The 14,587-nt window shown below is 40.3% G+C and overlaps 1 protein-coding gene and 1 long non-coding RNA gene across 4 annotated transcripts in view; both read left to right on the top strand.

Annotated features, from left to right (window-relative positions):
- usp28 (ubiquitin specific peptidase 28) overlaps positions 1-4,954 on the top strand; it is a 28,495-nt gene extending 23,541 nt beyond the window's left edge. For 2 of the 3 annotated variants that reach the window (XM_088939504.1, XM_088939505.1), the window contains exons 20-26: positions 535-630; positions 1,007-1,185; positions 1,580-1,658; positions 2,056-2,135; positions 2,226-2,349; positions 3,290-3,485; positions 3,862-4,954. In XM_088939504.1, coding sequence (XP_088795630.1) covers positions 535-630; positions 1,007-1,185; positions 1,580-1,658; positions 2,056-2,135; positions 2,226-2,349; positions 3,290-3,485; positions 3,862-4,037 — 930 coding nt within the window. In that variant the 3' untranslated portion in view covers positions 4,038-4,954. The remainder of the gene's footprint in view (positions 1-534; positions 631-1,006; positions 1,186-1,579; positions 1,659-2,055; positions 2,136-2,225; positions 2,350-3,289; positions 3,486-3,861) is intronic. The other variant, XM_088939506.1, reaches the window with a different exon arrangement.
- Positions 4,955-7,061: 2,107 nt separating this feature from the next.
- Positions 7,062-10,993, top strand: LOC148816829 (uncharacterized). The gene is made up of 3 exons (XR_016094665.1): positions 7,062-10,067; positions 10,198-10,248; positions 10,706-10,993. It is a non-coding gene; the product is annotated as an uncharacterized LOC148816829 (long non-coding RNA).
- The last annotated feature ends 3,594 nt before the right edge of the window (positions 10,994-14,587 follow it).

The raw sequence follows: 14,587 nt of genomic DNA, 5'->3' as shown, positions 1-14,587 counted from the left end.
AAGTAAACTGGTTGACAAAGCATGCATGGAATTTAACCTAATACAATAGATATGTATTGTATTGTAATAGGTAGGACATAAGCAGAATCATACACATGTATAACACAGAGGTCTTGAATTCAAGTATTTTTTTTCAAAATTAACAAAACAATGTTCGGCACAGGCAGAAGTTGATTTTATTTTATTTAGGAAATATGTGGACAAATATTTTAAAAATATTATGAAAATAATCATTCTCGGAAAATAATTCTCTTGTGAGGCCTGGCATAAAACGCTCAGCATGGCTCAGTCAAACCAAGCAGTTATTTTTCCACACCCAGTTATATAATTTGTCCAAGTACTTAGGGTGCTAGTGGATATCGTTTTAGGGATGTTTAGTTGTTTGGGGTGTGTGGTTTTCTTGTTTCTGTCTGTCTGTGTCTCTACTAATCTTGTGCGTTTATAGATGTTTTTGTAATATAGCGTAATATGCTTAGCATTTAGATGTTGGCTTCTCTTTCTCTCTATTTCCCTCCTTTTGCCCCCCTGTGGCAGATGATGCTAACCCCAGCCATGCAAGGGATTATCCTGGCCATTGCTAAGGCAAGGCAGGTCTTTGACAAGGACGGTCCTGAGGCTGCTCTCATTAAGGTATTTTTCACCTGCTCGACTTCTCTTCAGCCAGGTGTTGACTTACTGTAGTAGCTCTGGGAGCAGTAAAAAAAATCCTGTCATCTTCCCCTATTGCAATGGTGTGTTCACAGTGCAGTACTCTTTCTTTGTTCTTGTTGCTAAGGTAGAGTAATGGACTAAAGTGGATTATGTGGTGGAGGCCCCTTTTCTGATTTCATAGGGTTTGGATAAAATCAGTAGATTTTTGTTTGTTACCGGGTCATTAGTTGTCACGCGGTTGTCCAGTCATGATGACTTCCAGCCTTTTTTTTTTTCTCGCATTAAAGCATTGTTAAGTTAAAAAGGCACTTACATGTGTTTTTTTTCTTTTCTTTTCTTTCATTTGCCACTCCAGGCTTTTCACGAGGAATACTCCCGGTTGTTCCTTCTGGCGCAGGAGAAATCCACCCCTCAGAACGACCCTCGTCTCCAGCATGTCCTGGTGTACTTCTTCAAGAACGACGCCCCCAAGCGCGTCGTTGAGAGGACGCTACTGGAGCAGTTTGCCGACCGCAACCTGAGCTACGATGAGAGGCAAGGCGGCTCGCCTGAGAAACCTGCGACAGTGGCCGAGAAAAGAACTCACAAAGCTTAAGGCACCATTCTGTCTCCTGACCCCTGAATTCAAAGCTTTTCTTAAGCGGGGTGGTGACCTCACGTTCCTTAGACAAGTAATCCTTGCCAACTGGTGTTGTTAATAATAATTGCTTACACTTATATAGCGCTTTTCTGGACACTCCACTCGGAGCTCTTGACAGGTAATGGGGACTCCCCTCCACCACCACCAGCATCCACAAAATTGTTAGTGAACAGCAGGAAACTGGGCGTTTGTCTGTCCATGAATGTGTGCATGTGATTGAGGGTCCTAGTTCCTGTTATGCTTCCTGGCTGCCATGCCAATATTCCTGTTCATCCCCTTGTCTTTCAGATCAATCGGTATAATGAAGGAGGCTCGAGCTAAGCTGCGTCTGATACGTCCAGAAGATATGGATATGGAGGAGTATATGGTGAGACCAGATTTAAGCTACACTGACCACTTAGACTGGCATGTTTCTGCCTTTGATTCTGTGTAACAGGGTAAATGTGGTACATGCGCTGCCTTTGGATAAAGTATCATTCTTTTTAGTGAAGATTTTAGTCCAGTTTGGCTTGCATGAAAATAAAGTAGGTATTGTTCTGTAGGTCACAACAAACCCAGTCTTTAATCATTTTTTAACAAAAATATGTATCCCAGTGATGGTCTGCTTTAGTAGTTTGGAATCTGTTTGCCTATCACTGAAGGTTTTACTGTAGGCTACACTTGTTTCATTCAGTCACATTTGTGTGTGTGATGGCCAGTGCTACTTGCGTTGCTTGTTTGGCTCTTACCACTCATATTACCCTGTGTGTTTTTCATTTCTGCAGAAGTGGCACGAAGACTACAGCGTCTTTCGGAAGGTGTTTGTGTATCTTTTGACGGGGCTAGAGCAATACCAGAATGGAAAGTATGTTAATAGCCTGCGTTCGGCTTATACTTTTGTGCTGTGGTGCGACTGGACAGTCAATCAGCGTGTTGTGATGATTTTGTTTTCCAGATTACGGGAAGCTCTGAACTACCTGGTCTATGCCTATCAGAACAACACCGCCCTGCTGATGAAAGGGGAGAACAGAGGCATGGAGGAGTCACTTATTGCACTTTATAGGAGGAAATGTTTAACAGTGAGTGCCGTTTGACATTGTTTTATACTTTAATTGTGCCTCCACCAAACTGATCTAACAAGAAGCCATGGGAAACCAAGTTAGACAAAACAAACGGAAAGGTATGATAAAGTGGACACAGAATGCTTCCAAAACTGTATAAGTAAGTTATTACCTCAGTGTGGCAGGCCTCCCTCTAAGCAGGTGGCTGTTAGACCACGATGGACTGCAACAATATTGTGCCAGGAGATTTTATCCAGCAGAAGTATGATGCTCACCTTAAACAAAGACTTGTTCTACTGTAACCTAACATCATCTGTCACCGTGAGTCCCTTTAAATACCAAACTAGTCAAGATAAACCCCAGGTGAATAGAGCTCTCTGCCCTTCACCAATTAACTAATTAACCAATACACCTCATACGAACCCATGTACAGACAATAAAGACCTTAACGGTCTCTAGTGGCTCTAGGTCAGTTTTAGCTACCACCCTTACTACAGCTTTTCTGACATACCCAGACTTTGTTTTTCTCTTGGCAGCCAATACTGTAAATTTGGGAGACTTATGTTGGAATACTGAAGAGCCATTTGTTTATAAAGTGAGATACATGATAATAGTACACAAGTGACCTGAAATTAGTTTGAGAAGGTAGCTGCGCCAGCATGCACAAGCTGCAAAGGAATAAGTAAAGGTTTATTCCAGGTCCTGAACCTGAAAAAGGGTTCCACAGCCAAAATATTGTGTCCTTTTTCTTTTCTTTTCAGCATGGAATAAGCCTTTACTTGTTCCTGAACTGAAATTAGCTAGCTAAAACATCTTATAAGCCCTTACAGGGCAAACAGTACCACTCCAGGGCCTGATTTGATGTTTTTCACATAAGTAAATGTAAGTTAAACTCTTATCAGAAGCTGTCAAGACGTCCCGCAGTGGGTGACGCCTTTGGTGTTCTCTGTGCGCTCAGGAGCTGAATGAGGCTGCTGCAAAGCTTTTCCGGAGTGGAGAGGAGAGTGATGTCACGGAGGGGGTGAGCATAATGAATGACTTGGTCATTCCCTGCATGCACCTGATGATCAGCAACGACATCAACCAGGAGGACCTGGACGCCATCGAGACCATAAGGAACCGCTGGTGCTCTTACCTGGGCCAGGATATGAATGGTTAGTCAGGCGCCATGTTCTTTTCCGAGATTGATCTGTGCAAAGCATACCTGGTTTCCTCCTTCTTTATTGTCTTAGTGAAATACTCATTGAAACCTTGAAGTTTTTTGATGAAATCCTTCAGTAGAACGTGGTTGATTTAGTAAGTAGACACTCACGAGGGTTGCTTGCGTTTTTACCTTCCGCTGCCACAACAGCCTCAAACTGGTGTACAGGGTTCCGCACAGTTTCACCGAGCGTTTCTGGCTCCTGTTGCGTTTCTACACATTTTACTCTCTGAGAGCTGAAAACAAATCCTCGCCGTACTGTGCCCTTGCATGTTGACGGAGCTGTCCAAGTCAGTTCACGCTCTGCTCTTTTCTTTTTCACGTCAAAGATGCCCTGCAAGAAAAGCTCGGAGAGTTCCTGCCCAGAATGCTCGACTGCTCGGCAGAAATCATCGTCCTTAAGGAACCCCCAAAGATTCGGCCAAACTCGCCACATGATCTGTGCAGTAGGTTTGCGGCTGTAATGGAGTCTATCCATGGTACCTCAATTGTGACAGTCAAATAAGATTATTTATGTATTGTATAGCTCTGGCTTTGAACTCCCTAGGACTTTTTTTCTCCAAAATTGAACAGTACATTGGGTCTGCAAACCCTGAAGAATCTAAAACAGTCAGGGAACTGCACTGCACTGCACTGGAAACATCAAGCTTGAAACCTCTTAATGACCACAGCTGTTCAGTCCTTTTGCTCGTTCAGTATTTTACCATCAGCTACTTTTTATTGCTGAGTTAGCAAATTGGAGGATTCTTATTTTCCGAGTCGCTCACTTCCTTTTTAAATGCCATTTTAATTAATTTACTTTGCCTCACAAACCGTGTAAAAACAAGTCATTGCTGTTCTCAAAAACCGTCCGCTTCAGTTACATAATGAAAGGAAACGCTAAAATCACAAGCTAACAAAAATGCATTTTTTGTTTCGCCATGATTTCATTCTAGTTTTAATTTCCAGTACACGTATTTATCTTGTTTACCTATGCATAACCTGTGTTGGGATAAACTAGGACAGCAGCTGTGTATTTTTTAGGCCAATCTTACTTTTAAATGGCTGACATACTGTGACAATTTGGTGTTGCCTTTTAGCAGAAAAGAAAGCAAGAAACCCCCCTCCTTCCATTTGTAATAATCTTGTCATAGTACGTATGGTTTTTCATTGCCCTTACTTACTTACTTTTAACCATTCACTGAAAGATTCACACTTCTTTCTGTTTTGATTTTGTTCGGTTAGCCAGAGTCGAGTTAAGAAACAAAGTCACTACTCGGCAGTTTCTGTTCTTTAATGACACATCTTGCAAGAACTGTTCTCTAAACCTTTGTCACTGAGTCCTTTATCCGGCATTGTGATGCCGTGCTTTTATACCAAAGAAAATGTCAACTGTTTTAATCTTAAATTTCGTCCTCAATAAAATTTCACACTTTTCTTTGATCTCTAGCCTGTCTTTGATTTTCATTCTTTCTTTCCTCTTCTTGATGACATTTGGAGCGTTTCTTAATTTGTCTGTGACTGCTGTTACCAAAAACCATCTACCTCAAATATATGTCTACTGAATTAAGCTCATATATAAGATTAAAAACATATATTTTTATGATTGTCTCTATCTTTATTTTGAAAAATTATCTTAACAACACTAACACGTTTATAACACTTAATATGTGCTAGCTGTGGGTTTTGGGTTAGTGTTTTTTTTTGTTTAGAGTTGATATTCAGCACAGGAGTGCTGAATACTTTTTTTACTGTACTAAAAGATGGGAGATCAGGAAAGGGTATTTACTGAGTATGAGTCATATTGCTCTAGAAAGGTGTTTTTGTCAAGGAAAATGTGTTTCTGTAACTCATTCATTCCTTTTAAACAGCAAGTCGATCAGCCACCTGCTTGGGCGTCCTGAGGAGTAACACTCCAAGTGGGAGTGAGTCTACATTTGACTTCTTGAGAGATTTTTTCCATGTGCCATTCTCCAAAATAGCTATCCAGAAGGCATTTGGCATCACATTGTGGTTTGGGTCTCTTACTATCTCGACCAAAATAGGTTGGAGAGAGTGGCAAAATAGTGGGCACTAGACAGTATAGTCTTAAAGACATTATTTAAGAACAAATAAAAAGGGCAATGATATTGTCCTTGATCCCATCACCCCCTCTGTAGTCAGTAAGCCTTTTTACTGACTACAAGATACAGTATGGTCCCTGCCTACGAAGACTAAGTGAGTCTCTTTATGCCTGCTTTCATTAGGCAGCTGAATTCTTAGGGTTTCCCTGCATCCCATTCTCAACCATAAAAGAGGAGATGCTTAGATCTACGGACTTATCTTCTTACCTCCTTCCCCCTTTTCACCAGTGTCCTTATAATTAGTCTGTTTTATATTATTTAGTAACCTGAAGGAAAATATAACAGACTGGACTGCAGTTAGAGTGATCTGCTTTCATGTTATGTGCATGAGGGATGTGGGTTTTTTTTAAAGTATGGTTGAAGGATGTGTTTTTAATCGTACGCAGCGAACACAAATGAAGTTCCTTGTGGGGAAAAATAAAGTTCTTCTAAGTCTTAGTATCACTCAGAGTAAGTGAGGGAGTCTAAATTCTGAGAGGGGCTTGTGTTTGTGTGATATCTACTCAAGCATCCTGCTATCACCCTGCCTTCCTTATTACGTTCTCATTTCTAATGTAATGCTGGGTAAGACTGGAGAAGATTAATCTCTAACCTCCTTTTCAGTGGGTTTGGGAGCCACGAGAGAGCATTTCTGGCTACTAGAAAAATCAAGCTTGCTTTCAGTCTACTGAATCTCAGTGGCAACATTTACTGTCCACTCTGGAATGTTTTTCAGTCTTTTTGTGATTTTTTTTGAAGATGCGGTACAGTTCACCTCTGGTTCTTCCCCCTTTTTAGGGTACGTTTTCCAAGAATTTCAAACTCCGCAGGCAACACTATCCTCTTCTTTTTTTCCAGTACCAATTTCATTCTGTTTTTAGCCTTTTTGCTTGAAAATACTCTGGATTCTCCTGACTTAATCTCTTTGAAATTCTTTAACATCTGCCATTCAACACATTTCTGAAGCTTTTTTGGGGGTAGGTTTCTCACTTTGGCTTTTGTTGTTGGACTGCCCGTGAAGAACGGGCATATTTATTCCTTTCTGTTGTCCCGTTGGTGGGCTTTCATTCTGGTATCTGAAGTGAGATGTGAGATTGTAATTCAAAAGAAGTAGAAAGCCTAGAATTGAAATTAAAAGGTAAATCTCAATTTTTGATGACAAAACGTAGCTGTGCATTTAGATCAACGTGTTTTTGCTAATACAGAAAGATAGAAAATGCAACATTGAGATTAACATATACATTGTGGGTCTTATTCATTACTGGGAAGTGGAAAGTATCCACTATTGGACTACAGTATATTGTATTTTATGACAGAATTTAAAAATATAGTGCTCCATTACTGACCTTGAAGACTGACACATAATAACAGTTATCAGATGTGGTCTTGACAAGATCGTAAGTCATTTTCTCCGGCAATTAGTGAATTTGATTATATCTAGTGGGCAGCATCCATTCTCATTTGTTTTGCAAATTATGATGCATAGAACAGCCTGTAAATTAGATTTCACTTAAATGTGATTGGCAGACCAGTGCTGAATGGCTTAAGCAGCAGGGTAAAGTTACATAACAAAAGAAAAAAATACGAGAAGGGAATCTAAATGACCTGTTGGTTTATTTAATTATGTCAGTATAAAAGAATTATCGGTATCTGTGTAAATCAGTAATTGTTCGAATCCACCAAGAATTAGTGCCTTCATTCTCCATGGCATTAAAGATTAAAACCTACTGCACACACATAACCCAAGAGTTTAATTAGACCCAGCAGAGTGTCTTCTCTGGGATTGTGTTAGTATGCTAGAATCTCATCACAGGAAATTAAACATACTGGATTAATAGTGGTTCATGGCCATGTGTACCGTCCTGCCCAAGTCCTACACAGAAAGACTAAAACAGCTTAGGAAACCAAACAAATGAGGAACGCATACAGCCATCTGCTTTAAAATAGTCTTCTGCATCCTTCTGTTCCTTAACCGTCAGCTGACATCATTAGGCTTTAGCTTCTAATGGTCAAACTAAAAACAGCTCAACTTATTACAAGTCAAAACATGTTTTTGTACAGTGTGGATATAGGCACCTATGTGTACATCAAAGGTTTCCTGTATGCATTTTGTATGGTGTTATTCTGACTGCTGTGGACATTGTTTTAGTGCAAACTTGTTGGTTTGTGTAAAGGTGACCAAGAGGAGTGGCCACCAGTGTGTACAAATGGCACATAATTTCAACTGTGTAGGACTTGCAGGAGAATTTTAATGGCAACTATGTGTAACTCACAAGTTATGATCTACTATAAAGTAGATATGTATAAAGTAGTTTCATTCTTAAGAAAAAAGAAAAGAAACATGGTCAGCTATTGCCTACAGTTGAAGCAGGCTTTGACACTCATGCAGAATTGTAACAGTTCAATTGGTATGCTGTAGGGATGATATATACTGTATAAAGTGAAAAAAACCTTGACACTAAGGCAAGCTTTGTAAAATCCCTTGCATTCTATTAAGTTACATGCCAGCCCCCACACAATACATGAAGTAATTATATAAAATCTAAGGAATGGTGAATGGCAAAATCGCCCAACAGCCATCTACAGTGTACGCCCATCGCTGTACTTCAGCTCTAGAAGAGCTGTCTATGCATTACAGTCTATGCATTACAGGTGTGACAACTGCATCTGAAACTTCTTGATTAGTGCAAGGTGTGAATTATCTGTATAGATACAAGCAGTATACATCCCCACCTATACATGTTAATATATACTGTAGCAAATTTTCCTGCAGGTTGCACTGTTCACTAAGAAACACTAGCCCTGAATATATACAGTAATTACTATTCTCTCTGACCTTCAGTCAAAGCATTGAGATTATCCAATGGTACCACAGAGGATAGTTCATAAAAGGTAACGGCTGCATACAAAAGACTCAGGGACACCTTCACTTTATTGTACCAACATGACATTTCGGCATACCTCAGTCTATATCAGAAATCGATGAGGTGAAAGGGATAATGATTTGATTATGATTTATTTATTCCTTTATACATATAAAGATTAATAATTGACTTCCTACATCAGGACACTGATCAATGCCTCCTATGATCAGAATGGTGTTCTCAGTTGATGTCTCGCAAAGGAGAAAGGCACTGCTGCAGACCCACTATAGAAACATGCTTTGCTAATAGAGTCCTTTGTATTTAAAAAATTGTCATTAAGGTGCAAGGAGGGCCCTGAGGAGTGGGTTGGTTGTTGCCGTGTCGGCCAGCTGATAAGGCAAAAAAGACATACGAGCTGGACTGGTCAAACGGGATGGAACGAGTCCCCGAAGGAGACTAGCCAGAGGGTGAGAGCTGGAGGTGAAGCTCATCGAGCTCGGGAAACCACGAGTGAAGGGCTCGGCGATGTGAGGAGCGCGAGGCATGGTCTCGGAGCAGATAAGAGAGGATGGAGAAGTAGGCGAATTGGAGACTCCGGGCCCGAGACTCCACAAGCCGGGGGCTACACCTTCTCATGCTCTTGTAACTTCTTAAGTGAACACATCAGCAGCACGACTAATAAAAAGTACAATGGTAGTAAATTGAGTGTAAAGTAAATGTTGACTTTTTGGTGCAATGTTAAGATAAATCAGGTAATAGAACAGTAGGTGTCCTGCTAAGACCCCACAGTTTGCTTACATATTTCTGAATTCTTTCATTCGCAATCCTGCGGCCCTCAAATACTAATAAGGATTAGATGTACTGACTGATTACCCTGATGGCCATGGACTAAAAAGGATTTTGAAAGGTGTAACTCATGGGGGCTTCTGAAAACATGCCCGATTACTCCCACACGTGTTGGAAAACCACGCCCACTCGAATGACATCTCTCGCAGGCCACGCCCCGCTCACCTGTTCGCCGGGTTCTGCGGGAGAGAAGGGAGCTGGGTGAGTTTGTTCCGTGTTTTTTTAGGTTGGTCTTCCATTTCCTTTATTTTAAGGTAGATAAAATTGAACTTATATACTTTTGTGGTCTAAACGTCGCAGTAGAAAGGGGGTAAAACATTATTTTCGTTGGGAACTAAATAGCGTCTTTATAAAACGCTCCTCTCGTTTTTAACAAGCCGCTTGTGTTACACAGATAACGCGTGTACTTCTTTTACACCGACCAAAAGCGCTGTTGTAGCAGTAAATGCACGGTTGTATTGGCAGAATGAAAACCACGCTTTTCCTATGTTTCTTTATCCTAATCTTTATCAAATACTTCTACTCACAAAATTAAGCGTGTGCAATTATCCGAACCCGATAATAGCCTACCTAGAATTGTACAGTTTTTTCCAGAGTATGTTAGGTGATTGTGTGCTTATATTCGTGGTACAAAGAATACTTCTTAGTCTAAATGGTCTTTTACTTTTCGATTCCGCTGTTTTTTTTTCAGTTCATTTATTCATGTTCGGGCAGGGCACACTTCGCACTAAATGGAGTATAAATGTAAGTAAATATTTCGTTAATTCCTTTTATTGAAGTATATTCTGCGCTTTCTGTCGTGGTGAAAACCGCTATTTGCTTCTCAGAAACCTTGCTTTAAATTATCTTCTAAATGTGCTCTTGTGTTTTCCAGTTTGGTGTCTTCGGGCAGGACAAGCTTGGCTCAGCTGCTGGAATTATCTATGTAAGTATAAACCTTTTTATTCGTTTACACGTATCATACTGAAGTCCACTATATAGTGCACCTAACGAAAATTATTGTTAGAAAACGAGGCGATACTAGCATATCTAGCATATATAGCATATCGTAGACCTCCATTTTATTGTTGCTAATCAAAGTGGAAATCATAAAACAGCATTAGAATGTGCTCGTTTCCATCTAATCGATATACAGTACTTGTAGCTGTGTTGATTGTGTTGTGCCGTCGGTATTTTGCACTGTTTTAAATGCAAATCTGAGCACAGGAACTTTTCCCGTTACACCAGGCTAAGCGCTTTATTCCAGCTGTGAATCTTTTCAAACTGTTTCGTCTTCTGAACGTATCGGTCAATACAGAAGCTCGATCTAACTAGCCGGGATAATTTTGAGATCTTGTTTGTGACAGAGAGCTCGGCTAATACTGGCTTCTGTTGTTTTGCAGGAAATGCAACGAAGTTCCAGTCTTCATTCTGGTTGCTGCCTCGACTGATCCCCTTGAAGAAACAGTAACGTGCTGTATGTTTCTGTTCTTTTCCGTGTACTGTAGTTGTGTGCAAATGTTTTCGTACAATGTTTAACTTGTAAAAGCATTTAGCGTTAATGTATCCGTGCTTTGAAACTTTGTAATTTAAATGCATGTTACTTTTCACTTCCAATCCTGTGCATCTGTCATATGTGTTGGAATGTATTGTTTTATGTGCAACTTTCGCTCAATAAATTGTTGATTGGAGTTTGATGTGTTTTGCTGTTTCTGTTCTCATGCAGAGTTGTGTACACCCTTGGTCCTGAAAAACCCCGGTGTTGGTGAGTTTTTTGGCGGAGAGATTTTGCAAACAGTTTCCGAGAAGCATGCGAAGGGCTGTTTTTTCCTTGTTGTCACTGACCGCAAGGGGACACCCTATCGCTTTGTGACTTGAAAACTGCAGACGCTACCCCCTTAAGTCTGTCCAGATTTTCCCGCCAAAAAACCCCAAAAATGGAACCCCCCAAAACGGCCGGCGTGGTAGAGAACAGCCACCTACACAAACTCACCCCGACAGCGCGAGAGCTACACCCGGGGCTTAGATCTCAGACTGACGGGGAGGCTCGGGGCTCGTTTTCATCTCACCAGCGTCTCTGGGAGTCGATCCGATTGTCTGAACTTTAGAAAGTGCCGGATGGGTTAGCCCACGGAGCCACCAGGCCGGCCACGCAGAAGACCAGCCATGTAGCTCTCTTATTCAGCATAAAGCCCAGTCACACTTCCGAGACGAGGCGGTTCAAGCCTTAAGGCTAATGAGACGCCTCTGTAATGTACTTTTCTAGCCTTTTTTTGCAACTGGTCACGACTTGCTTATCTTTTCTAATAATAGTGAAAAATGAAAGTATCAAAATGTGCAGTAGAGTTGGAGGAGCCTGTATGTCGTGTGTCAGATGTGAAGCCTGACAGGTTAAGATGTTGATGTTTCTTTTATTCTTTTAACAATATGTCTGAAATGATTCTAAAAACAACTATTTTCCAAAACAAATGAGTGATTTAATTCATCTAAATGTTTTATACCCCAGCTGGTGTTTGGGTAGAGTAGCCCTTTAGTTCCTTTATACTAATAGTTGCCATAACATGATCCATTTATATTTCCACGGGCTTTTGACAAGGTTCCATATACTGTATTATATAAGTTTAGTCCCTCAGAGGAAAGATGAAAAAATCCACAGCGATGCGTGTAAATACAATGGGAACGAGTGTATGGATTGAGAACAGAATAGGATATCATAAGTAGTTTTGCAATCAGTGGAGCATCATGTCTCTCCTCGTTACTGTTAGAGATGCTATATGCTCTTATCTGATATACTAGAAGAAAGTTACTTTAGTAAAGTGTAAGGAGTGCAGGTGGTGAACTAGTGGAAGCAGTGTGCGGCAGGTATTCGGGTGTTTCATATGAACTCAAAACTGAAATCTCTAAGATATTGCAAATTCATTTTCATGAATGAAGTAATCACAATTCTACATAGTGTCATACACTGTGCACACAGGTTATGCAGTGCAAGGTGGGGGTACCACTGTCAATGAGTGATGTACAGTACAGTAATCACAGGTGAGATTGACTGTCAGAAAGCAGCATTAAAATTCTTACTCGATGATTCAAAGCTAAAAGACGGGAATTATGAAACACTGTTTCTGGCGCAAGGTTGACGCTAATTTCTAACCCTTTATTATTCATGTTCTGAACCCCTTTGGATGAATTGAATAGCTGTAAATTGAGTTGAAAACAATTCGTAAATGTCCAGTTAAAGTTTCACGGTTACTTCATCAGCGGCTCAGCTAAAAGTATGGAGTGGGATTGTACTCCAAATTACTTTGAAAGAGTGTGTTCAGAGCGGAGACGGGCAACTCCAGGTTCCAGTCCGTGTTTTAGTTTTTTCCAAATTATTTTTTCAGATGCCTGGATATTTATATTTTGCAAACCCTGTTCTGATGAGAGCATGGTATTCACAATGTCACAGTGGTAGGTTTTGCAAGCAAATGTACATTGCAAATGTAGTGATAGATTTGAAAGAAACAAAGCATAGTTCAGTGGAAGGACTATAAGTGTCACGTCCTCTGCAGCCAGAGGGTGCTCCTTCTCTGTCCTGTCAATCATTTCCGGTTCTTTGCTGTCCTTCCAGTGTTCCTCTCTCCCTGGGACTATATATTTCCGGGTCTTTCAGTCTGCCTTGGCTCAGCATTGACGTTCGGATGTCTTGAAACCCACCTAGCACCAGGTCGCCCCACGTCCGCTACCTGAAGGCATAGGTTTCTATATGGTATTAGGGTCCTTATCACTCTCCTGTCGTTCCACGGTTCGTCTATTCCGACATCCGTGACTATAAGTTTATCTGCAGGAGTATAGGTTCTGTAAACAAGGGAAAAGGAATCCAACAGCAATACAAAAAGGAAACACAGAAGTGTTTATTGATAAATCAACTCTTTTTTTAATTGTTGTATTCCTTATTTCATGCATGCACAATCACCGCAACGATAGAAATCAGATGCGACAGATTTGATGATAAAATATGTATGCAATTCAGTGTTCTATCCAGAAATATTAAAACAAAGGGGGGGAAGACCATGTCTTCAGGGATGATGTTAAAAGACCATGTTGTTTGGCATGCTGGGGCCAGAAATGTTTGGATTAGTTAAAACAGAAAAGCATTGTGAAAGTACTCCAAAATGTGTTTCAGTTGTACAGACAGAACATAATTTCTTGCTGTAAAAAAACATCCCTAGGCATAATTTGTTTGCTATAAATGTGTTCCTAAAAAGGAATAAAAAAAAATTGATTCAAATAGCTTTGGCAAAATCTATGGATTCTTTGCCCTTGAGCTGTGAAGGCTTTAGATTCTTTGGGTCCTTTATGCAGACCTCTCAACCCTTTATTTAAAAGATTTAAAAAACTATGGCTTTCTTAAATATTTGAGAGTATCTTCATGTATTCTTCTTCGTAGCACTTTACACTTAGTTTAAACTACTGAGTGAACTAGGTTTAATACAGACAGCAAGGGGCAGTTCTTTAGCTGGTTGTGGGTCAACTTGAACAACCGTCCAACTGTGTTTTTAATCATTTCACTTGGGCTTCTTTAATAAAAAAAGCAGGATAAGGTCCTCAGATTAATATATTATTAACTACTACATGAGATAGATGGAGCGAATGGCCTGCTGTTGTTTGTGACCCTTCTAATGGTGTTAGATTCCAGGCACTGTTGATGAGTAAACAGCCACCACATACTGCACAGTATAGCATAATAGCTATGTTTGAAAATAAAAAAACAGCACAGAAAACTACATCTTTTATCAGGATAACTCCCCTCAGAAAGAAAGCTAAGTAACAGTTTCAATATGCCCAAAAAACAGTATGTCTTGCATAAGTGGTGACTTTCAGAACCAATGTGAAACTGAAATAAAACACAGGAAACCCAGAAATTACTGGAAGCACCCCCATCCCAGTGTATTACCTGTCTAATGGTGCTGTATTCCAAAAATCATAAAACATTACAGAAAAGATTCACAAACCAACACAAGGTTGTGAAAGAGGGCCTGTCTAGTGTAAAACACTTGGTTGCAGCACTGTGGGTGTTGTGGTTTGAAAGCTATTGAGTCATGAACAGCGACCACCTATCCCCATGTATTGCCTGTCCAATGGTGCTATCTTCCAGAACTAATGAAACATTATGGAAGGGATTCACATTCGAAATCATGATAGATAAGAGGGCCTGCTTAGTGTGTAAATCACTTGATTGCAGCACTGTGCATGTTATTCTTAAAAAGCTATTGAGTCATTAGAAAGACCCCCTTATTCCAGTGTAT

Source organism: Atractosteus spatula, chromosome 22, assembly GCF_055471065.1.
Source record: "Atractosteus spatula isolate fAtrSpa1 chromosome 22, fAtrSpa1.hap1, whole genome shotgun sequence".
NCBI classification, from domain to species: Eukaryota; Metazoa; Chordata; class Actinopteri; order Semionotiformes; family Lepisosteidae; genus Atractosteus; species Atractosteus spatula.
Note: the sequence above shows the minus strand (reverse complement) of the source record. Positions and strands in the feature narration are given on the sequence as shown.